General features: G+C 40.9%; 1 protein-coding gene across 1 annotated transcript in view; it reads left to right on the top strand.

Annotated features, from left to right (window-relative positions):
- The window catches only part of SUCLG2 (succinate-CoA ligase GDP-forming subunit beta), a 236,092-nt gene that overhangs the window by 197,258 nt on the left and 14,200 nt on the right, over positions 1–24,634 (top strand). Inside the window, exon 10 of the mRNA XM_073351050.1 lies at positions 22,100–22,220. Within this exon, the coding sequence (XP_073207151.1) occupies positions 22,100–22,220 (121 nt within the window). The remainder of the gene's footprint in view (positions 1–22,099; positions 22,221–24,634) is intronic.

Raw genomic sequence — 24,634 nt, 5'->3', positions numbered from 1 at the left:
TAGTAGTTTACAAGGCCATTACTGAGAAGAATACAGGCACACATTACCATGTTTTTATGGTAAGTATATACACTAGTTTTCCCAAGCAGACCAAATTTAGCACTAAAATGGCAACTAAAATAAAATGGAAGTTTATAGCTGGAATAAACTCCATCGAATGCTGGCTAAGAGAAGGTGAACAGCAGTTCTCTGTGCCACCAGTGAGGTTTGTGCTGTGCTTATATTGAGCTCATTTTCAGTTCCTTTATTGTGCATTTGGTTTGTGGCCTTTAAAGAGTAATATATTAGTTTTAAATGAACAGTTGTGATTCTCAGCTGATGGTTTAAGTAAATCCTGTTATACTGCACGCACTCTTTTTTTGTTAACAAACAGTGTTGTTACACACTACCTCCTATGTATGAAACAACCTCTCTGAAATGATTTGTAGTGATCTCTCTTTAAATCCCTCCCCAGGATCTGTTCAGTTGGGTATAGCTGATTTTAAAAAAAAATTAAAGTATATAAGATGTTTACTGTGCAAATATAAAACTGTGTTAGATCATATTCATCTCCCCACTCCCTGAATGTTCCTTATCTGTTTATATTGTAAGCTTTGGTTTTAGGGACCCTGATTTCTTATGTAGCTGTACTGACCCTATAGTAACAATGCCCAGACCCTGTTTGGTTCCTTTCTCCACTAACACAATACAAATAGTAACTTGTATGTGAGAACAGAGCATTGTGGTAACATTGTGAAAAATCCCCAAAAGCTGGGAAATTTGAGTACACTCTTCTGATCTCTTCCAGCTGTGAAAAATTAAAAGTGGCCCCAAGAAGATAGTAAACTTCACATTTTGCTTTTGCACTTTTACAGGGTAAAACCATTCATCTGATTTTGCTTGGGTCTGATTTACTCAGAGGTTGAGAATTGATAAAGATTTTCATTATTAATGTAGATCAAGCTTATGTTGGATTTGCTTCACAGATGTGTTTAGGAATTAATTTAATAAGATGTTTTCTTTTTACAGAATGTTATTTCCTAATCAGTTTTCTCTTAAGAGTCCCGAAACAAGAAATTACTGTAATCTTGTGTTTCTATTCTTAAATCACCAATTTTGTATATTGCAATGATCGTTGCAGAAAATCTTAATGTAGAAGTGATATGTCATTTTAAAAACACCGTAGGAAATTATGGCTTTTGGCGACAGTTGGTAGTCAGTTTTGTAATGGAATATTGACTAGTACTCCTTATTCATTTCTCCCCACTTGATACAGAAGATTGGTCATATTTAGTTTCAAGCAATAGTGTGTGCAATGTAGTAGTTTGAGCCCTATCCTGAGTACTTTAACTGGGATTTTCAAAGCCACAAGAGATTTGGATGCCCAATTTCCATTAAAAGTAATGTACCTCTAAATCCCATAGGTGGCTTTGAAATCTCAGCCATACTCCTCAAAGCTAATCCGTGCGACTAATAATTTTCACCATTACCAAGCTATGCTTATTAGTCCAATTTTTAAATGGTTTCCAAGCAGATGCTTGTAAACAGTACTTTGCAGCCTATCAGAGGGCAGGGCCAAGCCCTAAATCGTTGTTGATTAATACAGATCTCCTTGAGACAGAGGATCTGCAGGTTACATTTCTGTTGGCCTCACTGCAAATCATTTTGTAACCCAGTTCCCTTGTCAGCGAGGGTAGTATTGGTCACCTGGGGTTAAGAGAGAGACCCTTATCCGATGCTCTATTACACAGAGATCTGGGTTGAGATTCACAAAGCAGCCCGTGATTTAGGCTACGTCTATACGTGCAGCTGTAACGATACAGCTGTGCTGCTACAGCACGGGCAGTGAAGACGCTTTATGCCGGCGGGAGAGAGCTCTCCTGTCGGCATAAAAAACCCACATCCATGAGCGGCAGAAGCTGTGTTAGTGGGAGAAGCCGACATAGCACTATGCACATGAGCGTTTGTCAGTGAAATTTATGTTGCTCATGGGGTGGAATATTCACACCCCTGAGTGACATAAGTTTTGCCAGCATAGGCTTGTGGCCCGGTCAGCACCCAGCTGTGGCCCATGTGACATCCTCAGGGCCATACAGTTAGTATATATATTGTGTGCCTGCAACACACATAACATAGAGAGCTGCGTATGTGGCCCACAGTGATAAATAGCTTGAGAACCACTAGTGTAGATGTAGATGCATCTTAGATGCATCTTCTTTAATTTTAACGTGTCTGAATCCCCTAGTCTGCCTTGAACATCTCAACCTTGATTACTGTTCCTTCACGCTGGCTTTTCTGTGATTGTTTTATGCTCACTCCATCTGTTTCTTCATGTAGCACTGTGACTTCTTTCACAGTTCAGATTTGCTGTTCAGATCATTTCAGGGCTGTGGGTTGGACACTCCCCTCTTGTTTATTGTACGTTGCTTTAAGCTAGGGGGAGGCTGCTGATAAATCGTATTGTGTGTTTGTTTCTTTGCAAGGAGAATGAGTCTTTCCCAGAAACTGAAATGCAGAAATTTTGAGGTCAAATGAAGCACATGATAAAGGGTACCTAAAGTAAAGATGGTGGCCAGATTCTCAGCTGGAGTAAACTGTCATAGCTCTGATATACACCGGCTGGGGATCTGGCCCAGTATATTTTCTGAGTGGGGTTTGGTTTTTTTTAATCCCAGACTGCATGTTGTGATGATTAACAAAATCCAAAAAGCTCTAGAAACAATGTCAGGCCTGTGAGCCATCCAGTCATCCAATAATGTGATCCTTAACATTGCACTCTAGCTGTGTGAAAACGTAATTTACTGATCATTAATTTTTAAACTGTCAGTTATTCCATTTAAAAAAAACCCTTCAAATTACTTTTATATAACCTCACAGAAGATAAAAATGATCATTCATCTTCCAGAAACTCTGCTCCCAGTGCATGGTTTTAATATACATAGCAAGGGAGGCTGGGGGTCCCAACAGAGGAAAGTCAGGACAAAAGTCCTGTTAAGGACTGAATTGTGGCTTTGATTCCAGCCCTGAACAGCATGCCGCCCCTGGAGCAGACCTGGAAGGAGATTGTGGCTCAGCCAATATAATCTGCCTTTGTCTCCCCCAGCTCTGAGTGGGACATCCCTTGTCTGCCTATACCTCCCACGGCGTTGGTGCATTGGAAGGGCAGTGCAAAAGCTCCACCTACTCTCTCTGCCAAGAATCATAGTGACAAATCTGGCTTGAGTCACAGCTGCATTTATCTGATGAAGTCCAATTCCTTTTGGTGGAATAGAAAGGAATTCTTCACATTAAAGAAGTAAGGGCTTTAGTTCCAAGTGTCTGGTTACAATCACTAGACAGACACTGCGCCCTGATTAAACAGTGTGCTTAAATTGAAAAGATTGTAATGCTTTCACAATATTATCATTGTAATTGATAACAAGGACACATGACTCAAACATTACCACTCTCCATTTTTATGCAGTCTTGTATAAATTTTATAGTTAAGAGTTGATGGTCATGCATTTTGATTTGCTGATGTTGACGTAGTAATAATTCAAAACCTCATATGCACAATAATTTGGGTTTTTCATTACTAGTGTTATTGTAAAAGAACATTTTTTAATTATTTGCAGGTTTTATATGTTAGACAAAGCATATATCATTCAGTATCCTTGACAATACATTTTATGCTTTAATTAAAGTTCCTCCAGTTTAGAATTCTTTTTCAGGAGTTTCCATCTATCAAAACAATAGTCTGACCTAGATATGAGTTTCTGTGATACTGCATTCCCCTCTGCATGGGGAATACATGTCAAACATATGTCTCAGGTGACAAAGTATTAAGCTCTCCCGAGTCTCTGTATCTGATAAATAACTGCTCCTTATCTGATTTTTTGTGGACGAGAGCAAAATATAGTATTTTGATATTGTAGGTAAATACACTGTACTTTTCTCTAGGGAAAAGTTATGGAATGAAAATCATTTGGGCTGTGGGTTAGATTCAATAATTATTCCCTTGACATCAATTTTTAAAACATGGTGCTTGGGCCAATCCTTTACCGAAAGGAAAATGTGGAGTCCAGCAGATAACGGTAGAAAGTAGATGTCCATACATTTCATCACAAGTCTCAGAATATTTGGCGTCACTGTTAACTGCCCCAGGTCCTGGAATCCTGTGATTATGTGAGACTTTCAGCTTTAATGAAAATAAAGCAAGTGTCTAGCCCAACTGGTGCAGAGAAAAGATGAAATCATGGCCTGAGGAAGTCCTGATAAAAGCCAGAAGGCAAATATTTTTCAAGGGTCATAGGTGGGAGTTTGTGAGGGAGGTGTTTTGCATCCTAATTTGCATTTTAAAGTAAAAAAAAATGTTTTCGGGCCAGACATGCAAAAAAGACTTCTAATTTTACACTTGCAATTTTGGGGATACAATTACATGATATCCAGATGGTCAACTGTCTAAAGAATATGGAAATTGTCAGACTAGACCTGTATCTAACTAGTTAAATCTCTGACAGTGGCCAGTCCCAGATGTTTCAGAGAACCTGTCTACATCACTGACAGGCAAATCTCCTTTGCCACGAATGCTCACAAAATTGGGGTTGGGGTGTGGGACAGGGTGTGGGCTCTGGAGTGGGGCTGGGGATGAGGAGTTTGGGATGTAGGAGGGTGCTCTGGGCTGAGACTCAGGGGTTTGGAGGTGGGAGGGGGATCGGGGTTGGGGCATGGGGAGAGACTCAGGGGCGTGGCCCCTGACGCAACGCCTCCCGGAGCAGGACCGAGCTATGTTGTGCAGGCCCAACCCAGCACCCCGGCCGGAGTGGGGCCAAGCCATTTGGTGCGGCCTCCGACCCAGCGCCCCAGCCGGAGTGGGGCCGAGCCGCTTGGCACGGCTTGGGGCCGGCTTAAAATGGCTCGCGGGACAGATCCGGCGGATCCGGCCCACGGGCCGTAGTTTGCCCACCCCTGACTTAAGCTGACCTCCTGCATAACACACAGGCCACAGAACCTCCCCAGTAGAATTCCTAGAGCAGATGTTTTAGATCATCCAATCTTTATTAAAAAATGGTCACCATGACTCTTCGTAAGTTGTTCCAACAGTTATTTACTCTCACTATTACAAATTTACACCTTATTTCCAGTTTGAATTTGTGTATCTTCAACTTCCAGCCATTAGATTGTCTTTATACCTTTCTCTGCAAGATTGAAGAAATCATTATTCAATCTTTGTTCCCCATGTAGGTATTTATAGACTGGAATCAAATCACCCCTTAACTTTCTCCTTTAGTCTATTACTATAAAAGGCATGTTTTCTGATCCATTAATCATTCTTGTGACTCTTCTTTTAACCCTCTCCAATTTATCAGCATCTTTCTTGAATTGTGGGCACCAGATCTGGACACAATATTCAGCAGCAGTCATACCAGTGCCAAATACAGAGGTAATCTAACCTCTCTACTGCTACTCAGGACTCCCCTGTTTATGCACCCCAGGATTGTACTTGCCCTGTTGGCCATAGTGTTGCAGTGGGAGCTCATGTTCCGCTGATTATCCATCACGACCCCCAAATGTTCCCTAAGTACTGAACGATCCTCCAGGTGTTTACTACTCTGAGAACGTCCTATTGCTATGAATAGTTCCACCTATATCACTGGGACTGTGTCCAGTATTAAGTTTGTGCAAGATTAGGCCACGTTAGGTCCTAACTACTATGTTGACTGTTTTTGCTCTTTAGATAGGTGGGCAATTTTGTTCTCATTTTTTCACCATCTTTGTAGAACTTGATTTCCAGATTAATTAGTACACTTGGTGCTTTGCTACCAAAATAATATGGACTTGATAAATGGTATGAATGGAACAAATGAGATTAAATAATATTTAATTTCTTCTAGTTATGTTGGAGAGGCCATTTCTGACCCGAAAACGTCTCTTGCCACATGTTGATTCTAAATGTGCAGTCAGACGGTGAAATACTAGTGTAATGCCCTCAGCTGAAAATATTAATGAAGCAATATCCCATATCTGATACTTTTTCAAAAAATTATCTAAAAGTCTCTTTATTTTTTTTCTCCCATACTGCATTCTAATCTGTTGTGTAAGTAAGGGGTCTGTCAAAAATACAAAGGGAAGGGTAACCACCTTTCTGTATACAGTGCTATGAAAGCCCTCCTGGCCAGAGGCAAAATCCTTTCACCTGTAAAGGGTTAAGAAGCTAAGGTAACCCTGCTGGCACCTGACCCAAAATGGCCAATGAGGGGACAAGATTCTTTCAAATCTGGAGTGGGGGGGAACAAAGGGTTTGTCTGTCTGTGTGATGCGTTTGCCGGGAACAGATCAGGATGCAAGTTCTCCAACTTCTGTAAAGTTAGTAAGTAATCTAGCTAGAAAATGCGTTAGGTTTTCTTTAATGGCTTGTAAAATAAGCTGTTCTGGATGGAATGTATATTCCTGTTTTTGAGTCTTTTTGTAACTTAAGGTTTCGCCTAGAGGGATTCTCTACGTTTTGAATCTGATTACCCTGTGAAGTAGTTACCATCGTGATTTTACAGAGGTGATTCTTTTACCTTTTCTTTAATTAAAATTCTTCTTTTATTAATCTGATTGATTTTTTCATTGTTCTTAAAATCCAAGGATTTGGGTCTATGTTCACCTTCACCAATTGGTGAGGATTATTATCAAGCCTTCCCCAGGAAAGGGGGTGTAGAGCTTGGGGGGTATATTTTGGGGGAAGATGTCTCCAAGTGGGCTCTTTCCCTGTTCTTTGTTTAACACACTTGGTGGTGGCAGCATAGGGTTCAAGAACGATGCAAAGTTTGTACCTTGGGGAAGTTTTTAACCTAAGCTGGTAAGAATAAGCTCGGGGGTCTTTCATGCAAGTCCCCACATCTGTACCCTAGAGTTCAGAGTGGGAAAGGAACCTTGACAAGGTCACACTAGGGGAATAGTTAGCTTTCTATTAATATAATTGTCATCAGGTACAAAGGGTACATGAAAACAGTGACATCATTGTTAGATCCCAACTGCTTCCTTGTGCTAGGACTCAGTGTGTCATCCTGTAAACAAAACAAAGCATTCGGAGTATTGTCATTGCAAGGAGTGCCGAGCTAAAAATAGATATCGTACCAGCCATGACAGCCTGGAAGTTCACAGTTTTCTCTTTGCTGCCCACCGTGTCCATTTGGAATTTCATAGTGACGGTGGGGATACAACTCATTTCTTTCTGCTCCACAAGCACAGACCACGGTCACTTGAGCAGAAGTCTCTTATCAAGTATGGGGCCTGGGACACACAGTCCAGCATTCCGGGTTCCATTGAGCTAGGGAACTGAGCCAGTTAATTCTTGAATCTCTTCCCATATTGTGACCAAAAGGGAATAAGGGAGAATTCCAGGAAGAAAAATGTCACAAACAAGTCCCCTTGGGAGCTAGGCCTGGTCCCCATGCTGAGCACATCCCAGCCTGCTACAGAACACCTTGGATCTGAACTTTTCTCTCACTCCTGTCAAAGGATTTCTAGGTCCACAACAGTAATCCCTTCAGAGAGACAGAAGGAACACATCATTGAATTCTTTCGGCAGTCTTTCCCAGTCCAGCAAATAACTTTTATTTCTCTTGACAGCCAAATCAAATGACAGGTTTCAGAGGAACAGCCGTGTTAGTCTGTATTCGCAAAAAGAAAAGGAGTACTTGTGGCACCTTAGAGACTAACCAATTTATTTGAGCATGAGCTTTCGTGAGCTACAGCTCACTTCAAATGGTGGAGCATTCTGGATCTGAGTTTGCGGCAGGTATGGAGAGGAGGGCCTGGAGCACTGGCTCAGCGCATGAAATTCAAATGACTCATTGGATTTGCAGAATAACTTTGCAGACACATGGCGGTTGGAATCTTGAAACCTTTCTTTCTAGTGAGGTGAATTAACCAGAACAAAGTATCCAACAGAGTGCCAAATTAGTTATATCAGGTGAAAGGTTTTCAGTCTTCTCCTTAGCCAGCAGGACCCCTGAACTAATATGCTAATTACTAATATGGACTGCTAATCTGCAGTCCAGATATTATAATCCACATCCATTCACAATTTATTTTCTATTCTATACAGGTTTTGGTACTGTGCTCTTCACCACAGTATCTGAGCACCTTCCAGCAATACATTAAACCGCATGCCTAACGTCTGTCCCATGTTGTGCTTTCTCTCCCCAGATGGAGAATCATACACACTGCATGCACACGCACACCTCTTGCTATGTTTTATCTTAGAGAAGGCAAGGTCAAATAAATGCACCCTGCACTTGGAGCGGAAAGGAGTGATGGTTTGAGCTTTGTGACGGTTCTTAGCGCCATATATCTCCAAAAGTGCACACAGCACAAGCATAACAGCCATTGACAGCCTAAATAGTTTTGCAGCTGTGGTTGATTTGTCTCCTGACTTAGTGGGAATGGTGGCCATGCTTCCAGTCCCAGCAGTTAAGAAAATCTATTTTCCTGCCTCTCCCCATCAGCCAGTCAACACCTGGCTGGGGAATCTGAATTCTTTCCTGTGTTTCCACCAGAGTTTTTCTCCTGATGAGGTAACAATTATGCTTTTTTTTGGACTAATTTAAAATCTAGACCCATTTTACAGTGGTAAAAAACATTAAAAATGTCATTATATTCATATTTCTTCACACAGCCACAAGCTTTCCTGTTTTCCTTTTTAGATAACTTGCCCTCTTTAAATTTGTGACTTTCAGGCTTTGGAAGTTCCTTCCCAAAGAAGCAAAATAAAATTCTACACCATTTTTATAAAGTAAAATTAGATGGCTTGGCTGTAAGTAGAAGAAATAACCCAGGTCTTCTCTCCAAGGGGATATTTTCCATATTTTCCACTTTTCCATATTGAATTGCACTGTCCTCTAGTGGATGTGTTGAGCAATTGATTTCATGTTTATGTTTGTCTAAATCTTTCACACCAATGTGATACATATGCTGAATCTTTGTAAATGGACTGTTAGATGGGCTCTAATAGGAAAAGTTAGTGGATCTGAGTAAGATTTCAACATTGAATAAGGCAGGTTGCATTTAACCTGCAGTTAAAATAGCATTTTCAAGGCATTCATAAATGTTCATATCCCAACTATCAGTGGGAACAGATGCATATTGAGCAAAGATATGCCTATATGATTTCAACCTTTTATTACATCATTTGAGTATTGTAGCTAGCAATAGTGCTTATCTCTCTTCTGGACTAATCTCATGAATAAGTCAGTGTGTAATCACACTGCAACTCTGAGTTCAGTATAATGTCCAGCCTGTATTTTTGTAATTCTATATAATTTATGTGGCAATTGAGTATTTTTGAATTTAATGCTAAACACCATTAAAAGTATATTTCAAACTTAATTTTAGTGCTATCAGAATCTGTTCAAATTTCTTTCCATTGAAGTTATTTTAACCCTCAAAATTCTGACCTTTTCAGAGTGCTAAAAAATAAAAATGCTTTTTAGTAGGGGTGCATCCAGAATCCATAGTTTAGTTTGTAGATTAGTTTTAGAATCCATTTTTAGTTTTGAAAATAAGAGTATTTAAAATACTTTTTCCCTGGATAAAACAGAATATATAAAGTTGCATCTTGTTTGGTTTTTTAAGTTTTTAACTTAGTAAAATGTTGGCCTGTGTGTTCCTTTCCCTTGTTTTGCATATATTTTGTAATGCAAATAATGTATGTGTAAGTCTGTGCCAGTATATGTTATAACGAAATATATCATATGCTGATCCATAGGAAAACATTGAGAGCCATGCACGCCCATTGATTTTTTGTGCAAAGGTTCCATTTACTTCTCTATTCACATAGGATTGATGTGGCTCTTGAGCCATATGTCGTGGTTCTTAAGCAGTAGAAAAGGATGTTATAGAATTGAATTTCTGTTAAAAAGATATTTGCAAGAGTCTTGTGGGCTGAGGCATTTGGACTGGGAATCAGGAGATTTAGATTCAGTTCCAGCTTTGCTACAGACCCCTGTGTGGCTTATGGCAAGTCTCTTGATCTTTCTGTGCCTCAGTTCCCTGCCCAAATAGTGTGGATGGTTCCCTGCTCCTAGAATGTCTTGTCTGTTTAGTTTGTAAGCTCTTTGGTGCAGAGACTTTTCCTTTGCTGCATGTAGTGCAGCGTCTAGCGCAATGGGACCAGCTCTCCTTTGCAGTCCAGGTGCTGCAGTAAGAAAAGTGAGACATAACGAAAGTGTTAAGGGTGAGAATAGTCTTGCTTGGGGGTTTTTGCATTATTTTTTCAATCATTTTGAGATCCATGTATAGTTTTTAATAACTACATCAAATCCATCCGAGAAGTCTAGAACGAGTTCATTCACTAAACTTTCACCATTAGAAAGCGGCATTCAAAATTGATTAGAAAACAAGTATAGTGTATGTGGTGATTTTCAATGTAATCCATCATAGATGTGGTGTTCACACACATTGGCAAAACGGTACAGCCCAGTCTGATCAAAAACGATGGCTTAATAGTAAGGAATATATTGGCGTGGTGGACTGCATTGGAGAGCCATTATACTTCAGTCATTGCATCAGTCATTGCATCAGTCTCTGCTTTTCATGATCACTGTATTCATGCCAGAAAATATAAACATTCAGATGAAACCAATTTGAAAACCTCCAGGATGAGGGGAGGTTAATTTACCACTAAAAGGCAATGTGTTGTAAAGGAGTGAGATTGGTGTTGGGAGACAGGAACACCTGAGTTATAATCCAAGCTCAACCACCAACTTCTTGTATGGACATGGAAAATCATTTCACCTCTCTGCCTTGCCTGAGTTTCCCTGGCTGCAGATTAATGATACTTACCTCCCTCAGACAGGTGTGAGGATTCATTCCCTACCTGCCAAAAGCACTGTACATACATTAACATGCTGTAGTAATGCCAAGTAATACTAACTTCAGCAAAGTTAAATGTGTTCCCCAAAAACTAAAAAAGACTTGTCAAATCCCAGCACAGAACTGACCACTACCATTTTAATTTAGGTCATTTTTCTCTAAATTATAGCAGTTCTCTCAATGCTTTGCCAGTCTCCCACTATCCCCCGAACACTATGGCAAAAGTGCAATACAACTGAGTTCATACTCAGAAAAGTATTTTTTAAAAGTGGATTCTAAATTTGTAAGGCCAAATACCTGATTTTCAGAAGTGCTGAGCACCTACACTTTCAGTGCAAGTTGCGGGTGCATAAGGCCTCTGAAATCAGGCCCAAAGAGTCTGCACCCTCAGAAGGACAGATTGATATATACAAATAACACTGTTACATATAAATCAGACAAATAAGCAAATCATGAGTGATACATCTTCCAGCCTAATTAGAAGTGTAATTTGCATACCCAAAACTGAGTGTTGTGGGTGCCAAGTTTTGGAGAGACAAAATTAAAGGCCAATGTGTGGCACTGAACGTTTATGTCCCATGGAGCTCAGTTTTGTCCCATGGGTGCATGTTTTTTCTTGTTTGCTTTTTAATAAAAAGAAAAGAGCAGATAACATTAAAATATGGAATAACTTTTGTGCACTCTCCGAGGGCAGCACAACCTTTAAATGATAACCAGCTTAATCTGCAGCAAGGGATATTTAGGGTAGATGTGAGGAAAAACTTTCTAATTCTAAGGGTAGGTAAACTCTGGAAAAGGGTTCCAAGGGAGGCTGTGGAATCCCCATCATTGGAGGTTTTTAAGAACAGGTTGGACAATCCCTTGTCAGGGCTGGTCTAGGTTTACCTGGTCCTGCCTCAGTGCAGGGGGCTGGACTTGATCTCTCAAGGTCCCTTCCAGCCCCATATTTCTATGATTCTAGGATACAGTGCTCTTTGTATTTTGGCAGAAATGTGGGTCTGGACCTGGCTGAGACTTCTATATCTGCTCTGCTCCTGGGAACAATGTGTCTCCATTTTACTTGTCTCTTCATTTTGGCTGCCCAGCGTAGAACAGGTCTCCTGAGCATAGCTTTATATTTTCTTGGATTATATATTCAATGAAGATTATCCGTACTGTGTCTGTCAGATTAAAAAAAGAAAAGTACATGGATGAGTGTCATCCATTCTTTGGTTTATGGATTCAGAATTCTTCAGAGAGTGTTACAAATCCAGATGACATCCTTGGAGTTTGCTTTTGGATCTCTTCCTTTGCTAAAAGTATGTAAAATCACATGCAGCCAGGTTTATGTGGGTGGTCTACTGCAGCAGGTAATGTATGCAGGGAATCCATTCCTGATCCACATTTCAGATGGTATGACTAATGGCACCCACATTGAGTATTGTAATCGTCATGCCCAGGCATGTCAGACATATGGGGTATGCCTACACCTCAGGAAAAGACCTGTGGTCAGCCAACTCGGGCTTGTGGAAATTGGGCTGCAGGGCTACAACATTGCAGTGCAGAAGCTCAGGCTGGAGCCTGGGCTCTGAGACCCTCCGTGGTCCAGTCCGAGAATGTACACTGCTGTTTTATAGCCAGGCAGCCGAAGTCAGCTGGCCAGGCTCTGAGACTCGGTGCCTCTAGTTGTTTATTGCAATGTAGACGTACGCATGCAAAGCAGAAAGTTAAAACTGAGAGATGGGAGATCTAGGTTCTGATCCTGGCTCTGCCACAGGCTTCCTATGTCACTTTGGGCCACTCAATGCAACGCACATTTACCTGATAAGAGAGCTGTAGGGCTTGATTCATTAGGGTTTGTGAAGCTCTTGGAGGCCCTCACGTTATAGAAGTGCCTGTTTGTTTTGGAGGATGGCTGCTGGAGCTACAACCCTAAACACATGGAGTATTCTGCTCTTTGGAAAAGTGTCCATCTCTGACATCAGACTGGAGCTGACAAAAATGAGCACAGAGATTGTAAGATTGTCCCCTGTATCCATCCTCCGGAGGCTAGATTCACAAAGGGGATTTAGGTTCAGCATTGCATCGCCTAATGAATAGGCGCACTGCTGCCTAATGGAATCCACAGCCCCAAGTTCGGCATCAAAGCTCTCTGAACAATGTATAGGGAGAGTCAGGCACCTAAGAGAGGGAGCCACAAAAGGCAGCAAGCTAAGCGGGGAGGTGCCTAAGCCAGCCAATAGGAAATGCTGAGGAGAGCAGTGGGACTTAGGCACCTATTTCTGCTCAGGATTCACAGCCGTGAACCCACTCCTGGAGTTAGGTGCCTAAGTCCTTTCTTGGGCCAGAGAGAGAGAGAGAGTGGGAGTGATCCGTTAGCCCAGGAGTTAGGTCACTCACCTTGGATGTGGGCCAAGTTCAAGTCCTTGCTCCCATGACTACCTAATTATTTTTTAAAAGTGGAACAGTTTCACCAGGGAGCTCTCTGGAGAGGTGGGAGCCCTTGGTTCAAAACTCCCTGCTCCACAGCAGGCAGAGTGGGAATTTGAACCTAGGTCTCCCACAACCTGTGTGAGTGCTGTAACCACTGGGCTACAGGCTATAAGAGCACCACCATCATCTCCTCCTCCTCCAGCATTTCATGCGGTGCTCGATCTGTTCGGCTTAATGCTTAATGGATCGGGCCCTACAGGCAAGATAGGCAGAGGAACATCTAATTTGAGGATCTCGCTGGGACTTAGGTGCTGGTCATCAGGTCTGAGGCAGCTATGTGTAGGATTACTGGCAGAAACTCAGGCATCATGGGAATTCGGGTACCTGCAAGTCAGCTTGGAGCTGAGCATGGGTTTTGTGTAGCAGTTAGGTGCCTAAATCCCTTTGTGGGTCTATCCCAAAGAGTTTTACTGAGGCTACCTTACCTCCAGCTTACGTCTGTATAAGTTAGGATGCTGTCGACACCATGAGCGAAAAAGCCACCCCCCTGAGCGCTATAAGTTACACTGGCCTAAGTGCTGGTGTGGACGGCGCTATATTGGCAGGAGAGCTTCTCCCACGGGCATAGGTACCGCCACTCGCAGGGGCTGGGGCCATTAAATCGATGGGAGAGCGCTCTCCCATCAGCGTAGAGGGTCTGCACTAGCAGTTGCATTGGTCCCGCTGCCCCACTGTAAATTCTGCAGCGTAGCCATAGCCTCAGTCTGCTCTTACAAACCATTACTGCTGGGACCTCAGTGTCTTCCCATGGCATACTCGTTTACAACCTCACTTTGACAGCTTCCCCGTTTTTGAAGGTTTCTGGTTTCAGTCATTTTCCCTTAGTTGACTCATTGCCTTGAAGGTAGAAAAGCAGGGGGCGCTCTTTGAAAAGCAGTATCTACCAGTATGCTGCTCACCTGCCCTTCTTGTTCATCTGTTTCTGATACCTGAATGGATCAGTTATATAAAATTATATATCCACAGACCTGAAGCTAGGACCTTTAACAACGGGTTGTTGTCAAACTTGTTACATACTTAGACCTATCAACTGTGATATAGTGCCCCGTTAGCCTGAAAACACATTCCAGCTATCACGCAAACTCACTGTATAGCATTCAAATATATGGAAAATATTTCAGACATTAGATGGCACCTTAGACTTCATATTCCCACTGTTTTGCCACAATCACCCACAAAAAAGAAGACAAAACGTATGAAAAATTACCTGCTTCATAGTCTTTAGATATGTCATTAGCTGGTGAAGGGGTTAAATAGAGCTTATTTATATTTGAAGAGGAGAGGTCAATCAATATGTTTAGGTGCCTGGAGGTATAAAGAGGTTTTGTCAGATTTCAATCACAGCAAGCTATAAGGAAGTTCTTTGTCAATGTAGCTTTTAATTCACTGCAGATACGGTTTTACTGACATTTGCTGAGCAGCTTGTTTCAGCTAAAATAAATGGATCAAGCTTCAGAGCAACTGATTACCGCAAGGTCAGACAGCAATATCAGTAATTTTAGAATATTGTTTATGGTATAGAGGGAGGGTGAGAGTGTGTGGAAGAGAGAGAGTGACAGAGATCTTACATTGGTAGTAGATGGACAACTAATCCAGAAGATTAGTTTTTCCTACTGTCACAAGATTAGATAACATTAATTTGTCTTTGGTAGAAGTATCTCACAAAGAGAACATTAGCAGCAGTTTTGATTTTGGGAACCTGAGTATTGCAGTCATTTTCATCTTGAATTACTTGTCTAGATAGATAGATATGGTCTTCTGATTTCATGTCACTTCCCTATTCGGGATCAGCTGTCATGAAAATTGGTCTCTCTGAGGTCTGCACCTATCCGGTCCAGATACCAAGTTGTTTGGCCTTCCCCTTCAGTGTCTTCTATCCATGATCATTGTGTGTATATGAAGATATTCTTAAAATTATTTTTCCACTTACAATGATTAGATTCATTATAATTAAAGTATTAATTTTTATTTTATTTTATTTTAATTTATTTTTTTCAAGCTATCAGAGATACTCGATACTAAATAGATGTCATTGCTGTGGAGTGCTAACATGCATCATTGTTCTAAGTCTGCTCTAGTTGTTCTACAGTAAAATGGGAGGGGGGGAAAGAAAGAAAAATAGAAACATGCAAATATCTAGTTTTTCACCAAAAACAAGTGCTCTCTCCTGTTTTTCCATCAAATACAATATTCATGTTGGCACTGTAGAATTCAGAGGATACTTGGCAGACTGGAACTCTGCAGCTGCAGACAGCTAGACGTCCTGTTTATAGATTTATAAATGGATTTTTGGGGTTAGGGGAATGCTTCATTGATGCCCCCTCATATTAATTCTTAAATGTACGATAACTGAATGTTGTAATATGTTTTTTAAGACTTCAGAACATTTTAGAGACCAAGAAATATATAGGAAGTTCCATAATAGGCAGTTACATATTATATAACTGTACAAACTGAACTTAAAGTACCAGTAGACCAAAGCTGTCCACATGCCATACTGTGAATGTTCTTACTTGCCTGCAACATAATAACTGACTGGATTTTGTCAAGGAGCTATACAGCTTTAAGAGTAATCCATTAGCACAATTACTGTGTTAAAAATTGTAGAACTGCATTTATTTTTTTTTTGAAGTTTTAAACTTTTAACATTTTTGAAGGGTTTGTTTGGTATCGTGATGACAGGATAAACAAAAAGTAATTAACTGTAGTTCACAGCTTCATTATTTAAAATGATACGGCAATGCAGAATGTGTGCATAATTATATGTATGTAATTTTATAGAGAGAGACAGACAGAAATATGTATATGCATATTTTTGTGGTATATGTATGTACACACAATACTGATGGATATTTCATTTTTGCATATTAATGGTATTTTGACATTTACAAAAGGCTCAATACTGTCCTCTAGCACGAACAGCTCTCACGTTAACACGGTTCAGTTTCCACCACTAACTCTGAAACTTGGAGTTGATGAGATGTATATTGAGTATCTAGCTGTAACGATGCCTTCACGTTACTGCCCATTGTTTTTTCTTCACTGGAAGGCTACAAAACTGGTTGTAGCTCGCCTCAATGGAGATTTCAAGTCTACTGTGTGTGTGTGTCTGAAGAAGTGCTCTGTGTAGCTTAAAAGCTTGTCTTTTTCAGCAGCAAAAGTTGATCCAATAAAAGATATTACCTCACCCACCTTGTCTGTGTAAAAGGAAACACTTGCCCTGTGGAGATGCCTATATCTAGATTACCCTACTAAAGGTTACTGAAATATAGACTTGTCTTATAGGACATGAAGTTGGATAGAAATGTTAATTATTAATATGTTGTTCAAGGTGATCTTTCTTGTATGCAGGCAGAGTACACTACTCTAAATGTGCATTTATGTTCCAGGTGCATCAGATGCTGTTTATGTTAATATATATTTATCCCAGTGTTCAGTGGGTGGGTTCTTAATCCCCACTGCGCAATCTGCACACTTACAGGTTTTCTCCGTGCACATAAAATACTAAAAATCTTTTCATCCTAGCACAGCATCTGAATGCTGTTACAGTTACTTCAGAAGACCGTTATTTAGAACTGCAAGATCTACTCAGGGTAGGGAAGCAACAATGTTCCCAAATTTCAGCAGAGTTTATAAGTGAATCTTCTGCACCATTTCAACTGATCTGTGGTTTATTTATAAGATTACAATAAAACCCAAGATTGAATTCTCCACCTGATTCAGTGTCTTATTGATTGAATCTTTTTAGACTCATCTCTGATTTAACAGAGTATTTTTATTAAAGCCAGGCATACAAACATCAATTATCCAAGCTGCATCTAATTTCCTTCAACATTTTTTTTCTCCTTTAGCTGCCAATGGATTAGGAGAACTGATTAGAATTCAACTTGAAAACTGAAAAGCAGATACTTAAATGAGAAATTCTGCATTAGAAATTAAAATATATGTATTGGGCATAAAATCCTCTTCCTTATCTTTAGTAATGTCAACACACTTGCTTAAGTTGATTTATCACATGCCTGGTACAACGTCCCCAAATTAGGAACATATTTTAGAAAAGACAGAGAAGTGTCTCTTGTATGCACCACTGTTGTAGTACAAAATTACAGTATATTTTAATGGTAAGAAACTTTGAAGTAGACGTGACAGCAAATGAAGACAAACATAGGGATGGATTTTCAGCAGCCGGCCTCAACTTTATTAAACTTAACATACGGGAAGAGGGCTACCCACCCTATCATGCATTTTAAGAGGTTCCAGTGCAGGGCTTCTACCATATAACCCATAACTCAGGGTAGACCCTCCTCAGCCTACCCCCAGGACTCAGCTCACTTTTCTGAGTTCTACCACCACCGTGCAGCGAGGGGGATAGACGGTGCTAAAAGGGAGAACCTGAGCCCATGAAGTCTTCCCCTATCCCATAAGCACAAAGCCCAATCAGTAAAATTCCAGGTCTTTTACTTCTGGGGACTGTTCGTTTTATCCTTTTAACAACATTGGAAACTGGCCGCGAATTGCAACAAACTAAAACCCTTACGAAATACGATCACTAATGATTAAATCCTATTCTTATGTAACTTAACTGTGCCTCCAGCATGAGTGAGGAAGGCAAAAAAAACTCCTGGGCCTCTGCCAATTTGGTCCCTATGGGAAGAAAAAATTCCTGCTCCCAAAACAGGTGATTGGTCAGACCTGGAGCATCCGCAGAACGCAGCTCTGAGATTACCAGTATTGGGTGAGGAGGATGGGGCTGCTGGAATGGTCAGAAAGAGGCTCCACATGGCCCAGGCTAGGGTTTTAAGTCAATGAAGGGGGAGGGCGAGGAATCAATCAGCTCCCTTCCTTCCTGATGAAATGAAATGAAATGAAATGAAAACAAGACTATGTGCATGAAAAATGCATGCATTTAGCAAATTGAAAGATGTCATTAAATAAAAATATTGACACACATATCTGAACCATGTGGAGAAGAGAAAAGTGATTTGAAGTGAATTAGGAGTATATATTGGTGTAATGAGGAGATTATTCCTTTCCTTATGTCATCTTGTATACTGCAGATGATGAAGTACCATACATAACACTACATACATAGCTAGTTATTGCTAGTGTAGGTACAGTACTTAAGTGTAGCAGCTGTTGTCTTGTATATTGAATTATGGTACCTAACTTCTGTTTTATTAATTTAGATGGAATACATGGGTCAAAGGTGTTCACGTGACCTAGTCACTGTCCAACATTAAAGAGTGTTAAACAAGGTGTATAAAGAGATCTAAGCCTGCTTAGTACCATGGTGCAGAAACACCATAAGAATCATCTTTAACCTTTTATTAAAGATACAGAAATGAAGGATTCTGTTAAAGCATTTGAAATGTAAAGTATTAAGTAAGGCTTTCATTTTAACAACATCCCTTGTTCCCTTTCCCTTTAGCTGTGAAGTTTTAGACGGAAAAAAACCCTTATTTGCCAGTCACTTAGATGATATCAAAGATAGTTATAACTGTCCTTTTGGGTAAAAGAGAAGAAATTAGTTGAGATTCACTGGAGCTGCTGCTGCTGTTAAAGTCCAATCCTGTTTCTTCTCAGGTGGTGGTTGGGATTCACCTGTAGCTGGGAAGGATCGCAATGTCATTGGATCCTCTCTCTGGCCTGACTAGGTCAGGACATCTCTTAGGATCAGGATGATGAAAGTTAAGAGTCCCAGGAAACAGTGGGAATGGCAGCCATGATGGTGAAGCTCACTCCAGTAGCCTCCGTCTGTTCTTCTGTCCTTTCTCCCCCCAAAGTCTCTTTGTTTTAAGCACCCAGAAAGGGAATGATGGGTGGAATAGCCCATCCTCTCTTAATTTTGTCAGGCCTAATATCTGACACATCAATTCTGATTCATTTATTTCCGGTTCCACATCTCCTGTTTTTTACCAAGCACGATTTTGACTCAGTCCTTGAATCATACTGGTATGGCCTTTGGTTGTTTTGACTTATTTAATCTCTCTGTCTGGTTCTCTTGCATCTGTTTATAACATTCGTTTTTGAAAGTCACTTGACCTACTTAATTTTTGTTGTTATAGATTATTGTAACCTCTTACGAACTTTCATATACTTTTTATAATTGAGCTCACGGTTAGGATAAATTTGTCAGCCCAATTATCACAACGCTTCTCCAGAAGAAATTCAGATATTGGAGTTTAGACATTATTAATGTGCAGAGTACTTTAGAAAACACATAGATGAGCCAGGATGCTACCCAGAGGAGCTAGCAAATCTAAACTGCATGACTCTAGACGTGCAAACACTGAGAGGATGAGGAAAGAAGTAGGGCCCGATAGTATCCTAGTAGATCAATAATGGAAGGCTAGGTGAAAGAAGTAGCTTTTAATACGAAATCTGAGAAGAGAGACAGGGGATACTTAGTGCATGGACAGATGGAGACTGTTCCAGACATACAGGGCTGCATGAAGAAACACTTGGAGATGAGAACAGGAGAAGTGATGAGAAACATTAATGAGATGGTACCATTGCCTTCTTAATTATATTAAAATTCTGCTTAGATTAGAGTTCCTTTGTATACTATGAATACTGCATGTGCTTGTAATAACCAATGTTTTTGCAATCTGAGATCCACCAAAGGATACTAATGAAACAATTCCTGGTAGTAAGGGAAGTGTTAATTGTTGTTGTTTTGTTTTTTAAACGGATGTCTCAAGGATAGAAATAATGCTAACAGTGGCAAGCCTTCAGTCTCGGTATATGAGATTGCAATCACAGGAGCTAATTATAATGTTTTGCCTGCAATGACATCTTAAACCCAGTTGCTCAGAAACATGAACGTGCATGACTGCAGGAAATTTATTTGGTGACAGCATAAACTTGACTGTGTCGAGCTGGGCAAAATGTTCATTTGGGATACATCTATGCAGCAAATTAAGGTGTGATTGTAGCATGGATAGGCCTACCTATGCTAGCTTTAATCTAGCTAGCATAGCAGTGTAGACATGGTGGCACAGAATTCAGGAAGGGCTAGTAACCCAAATATGTAGCTAGGGTCCCTGATGGGCTTGTGTTGGAATGGCTAGAGCCATGAGGAAGGCTGTTACCTGCAGTAGCTAGATTAAAGGGAACTGGACCATGGCTTTTTCTTGCCCCTTCCAGTCCTTGGTGAAATGTTAGCACTGGATGCAAGACTGCAGCTCTGGAACCACCTTGCTGTTTACCCCCTCTTCATCCCACCGCTACCACCTGCACAAGATCAGGACTCAAATGAACCATGTATGCCAGCTACACTTGGAAGGGGAGAAAATCTTCTCTGGGTGGCCTGTTGGGACAGATACAAATTGCAGTGCATTGGCTGGAAGGGCACCCCTACTTAATGATCAAATAGATAAGTATTATTTTTGGTACCTTACTAAGATAGTCAAATGTTTTACAGAATTATGCCACATGGAACGATGATCTTGTTTCATTAATATATTCATTGTAAACATCAAGTTAGATGGGTCTTATTTTAAAGATATTTTTCCCAGGGCACGTTACTGTGTTAAGTTTTAAAATACACATTGCACCTTTTGTTTCTTGCTGTCTTTGAATGGCATGATTATAAAAGGGGGAACGAAGAGCATCCACAAATGTCTTGCATGTAATGTAGGATAATTTAATTGACAATTGGGTGCAGGAATTTCAATTCCTCTAAGTTGATGAATAGCCATTTTCTGGAGGTGTCATCAATTAATCTGTTGTAATGAATTCTCTTTATTACCTATGTCGCCTTGTTAATTATAAAGGGTTTTCTTACTCCTATTTATCAAGTCAAGATGCATATATTACCTTTTTATCTGTGCTACTTTTAATATCGAATACATGCAAACTTTTCAGTAAGTATCCACATGCTAAATTTCATTACTAAGAAAATTAGAAGTGCCTGCTACAGAATATAAGAATTGCCATCGTTTTTTCACACACATACAAACATGCACTCTCTCTCTGCCTCTCTCTCTCTCTCTCTCTCTCTCTCTCTCTCACACACACAGTATATTAGTAGCCTTTTGCTTTTTATGGTATGCAGGAAAGATAATGCGTTCTCTTAAAAATATATCCCATTCTGATGTTTCTGAACTGTCTGCACAATATCTAACGCACAGAGGATATTTATCTTTGGTTTGTTTACAAGTCAAGCTTAAAACTTTCATTTACTTTTTATTTTTTACTTATTTTAGGTTTAAAATAAATACTTAAAATGGTCTTCTATTGGCACCATCTCACTGCTCCCTGCAGAGGCATGAAATTCACCCCTTGTGCAGAGGGCCGGCACAAGGTCTATTGCATCACTTGCATGTACCACTATGGGAATGGATTTCTCCCATTTGGGCTGTTGGGCCACAAACCTGTATAACTGTGCCCACTTATTCCAGGAATTAATTGGACTGCGTTAGAAACTGAATCCGTCTGTGCATAATAAAGGTTACAGCCTAGGCAAAGATAAGAACACTGTCTGGCCGCTAAGCCTAAACTTTTTCCAGTGCCCACCTCCAGTAGTCCAGTCTCCAAACTAACGGTTTTTGCAATGTGAATGCCTACCCATGACAATTTAAGCCGAGACCACCAATCAGCTCGTTATAGACAGTACACGCTTTTTTTGACCCAGCAGCAAGTTCTCCTCATGAGTTACACAGGGTGCCATTTACTGATTTCAGTAGTAGTTGGCATGTGTGTAAAAGGGGAGAATGTCCCCTGGGCTGTGCTTTATACCCCTGTTTAGAAAGTAATGCCTAAAACGGTGACCGTATCATTTTCCCTTTTTTTTTTTTCTTTTTAGGTTGAAGCAATACTGGTCAACATTTTTGGTGGTATTGTGAACTGTGCCATTATCGCAAATGGCATTACCAAAGCCTGTCGAGAACTTGAACTGAAGGTGCCTCTGGTTGTCAGACTTGAAGGTGAGTGATAAAGGTTTGGGGCTAAAGTCGGCTCTCAGCTGCTCTCAATTACACCGTGTTCCACTTCAGCTTATTCTGTTCTCCAGGCTCGTGTAAAGGATGCACAAACTAGTTCAGATGCAATAAGAATTGACCCAACTCTTTGCCTGTGTAACTACCTGAAACCAGACTTAGGGTCATACCCTCCAGTCTTTATTCAGTCCTTACTCAGGCAAAACTTGAGTAGGAGCTTTCCCTGAAAAAAGATGGCAGCATTTGCCTCTTCACTAAAGGAGAGGCACGCAAGCTAGAACCCCCTTGGTTTAGAAGAGAGTGAGTTTCTGGCAGGTAATTCTCTTGGAGGAGCCCTGAACTTTGGGATTCATTCATGCAGTCAGTCCAAAATCACCCAAATCCATTGATCTTCAGAAAACATGGCAAAGTTCATCTCTGTTCCCAGGTACTGGGATGGGGATCTGTCATTAAAGTGTTGCCTTTTTCCCCTTCCTGGTTTTGTTTATTTTCGTCTGTTAGTCTGATTGTACTTTTAATATCTGGAAAAGTACCTACAGCCCTAACTAGAGGTTTTATGGTCTTCTGTATAAATCTAAAATACAATAAATGAACTCTTCCCACATATTTCTATAGTTCCTGGCCCCAGATGCAAATGGAAGGGCTGAAATACAATGAGAAAAACTTTACTCATTGTATTTCCAGACGAAACAGAAAATGTTTTCATGGAAGGGCATATTTGCTGGATGGGTTTGTTTTCCCTTTCCAAATAATTTTTACTGAGCACAGTTATAGTATACACATGTATCCGGACACAGACCAATTATAATGCCATAAGCAAGAATAAAATGAAGAACAATATAAAAGAGATACAATATTATTCTACTTGGATGACCTGTTCTTTCCCAGATCTCCAGCTCAGTTTTTAAAAACACAGCAGCTTTGGGGATGGCAGCTTGAATAAATTCCAGACAAGCTTCTTAACTTTTGAGTTCTCAATCTCTTCCCTCGCTCATCCAGAAATTACAAACTTGATGTGGGTTCTGTTGCCTGTGTTGTGCAGGAGCTCAGACTAGATGATCATAATGGTCCCTTCTGGCCTTAAAGTCAGTGAAGCTTTAAAAAGTCTGGTGGCTCGGCGGTTGCTCGTTTTAATATATTTTTGTTATTTTGCTATCTTAAAAAAAAGAGTCCCACAACTCCTTCCATCAGTTTCTGAAAAGTCTCCTGAAAGAATTGAGGAAGGAAGATTGGGTTTTTGTGACAATAAGAAGAAAAGTGTTTTGGTTTCCTGCAATCTGTTGAAACCAGCATAACGGTCATGATCAGGACGTGGGCAGTCCGACCTAGTGGTTGGAGCAGGAATCAGGAGTCAGGCCAGAGGGCAAACTGAGGTCTGGTGTCTGGAGTCAGGCAGGGTCAGGGTACCAGGAGGTCAGCAGTAGAAGTAGGAAGCAGTCCAAAGCAGGCAGAACCCAGCTGAATGGACAATTACCTGTTTCTGTGCTGGTTTATGTAGAAGCTTTGAACTAATTAGGATGACTAACATTCTGCCTATTGGATTCCAGGACTGGGGTCCTCTGTCAGAGTTCGGCTCCTATTCTGACAACAGTTAGCAGGTCACTAGGTGGCAGGCTAGAAGTTAGTAGCTCCGAAGAGCCCTGCGGACCAAGGTTCAAAACCCGAGGTCCCTGACATCAACATTCTTATATTCAAAATCATTTGTTTCTGATAAGCGCATTCGGAAAGACTTCATAACAGGTGTTTTTAAAGGCATTTTCCTCAGTAAAATCAATATTCATGCTATAGTAGGTTATTTTGTCAGCAAGTACATTAGTTTAGCTTAACATAAAAACATGAAAGGCAAGATTACACCTTTGAGTGTCCTACTACGGTTTTCTCTGCATAGGTGTCTCTCTGATAGATCAAAGAATGTGAATAGTTTGTCTGACAGAATATTCATGATCTTGGTCATTCGCAAATTTCGTGTGCAAACTGATTCATATTGTATACCAAACTGTGACAGGTTTCAGTTGGTCCCCCAAGCCGCTGGGGGGCAGTGGGGAGCTACTGTCTCACTGGCAGGCCTTGGTCACACCTTTCTGTCTCTAGGGAATTAGCGGAGGGAGAGGTGCCGGCAAGGGTCTGTAGCGCGCCCCTCAGGCCGGGGGGGAGTACTGGCAAGGGTCAGTGGCGTTGTCGGGATTCTGCTACCCGAAGGTCTGGGGGGAACAGCCAGCAGCCTGGGTCTGTCTCCCTCCCTGGTGCTGCCCTGACTGGGCCAAGGGCCCCACCCTGTATACTTACTCCAACCCCCCGAAGGGGAGGGGTGGAAAAGGAAGTTTGGTCTGGCTGAGAGGGTGGCTCTTTACCCTCTGGTTCGGCGGGAAGCCACCCTGGCTCCCTACACAACCTTATAGAGT

This window comes from Lepidochelys kempii, chromosome 7 (genome assembly GCF_965140285.1).
Source record: "Lepidochelys kempii isolate rLepKem1 chromosome 7, rLepKem1.hap1, whole genome shotgun sequence".
In the NCBI taxonomy this organism is placed as follows: Eukaryota; Metazoa; Chordata; order Testudines; family Cheloniidae; genus Lepidochelys; species Lepidochelys kempii.
This window is presented reverse-complemented; position numbering and strand designations above follow the sequence as displayed.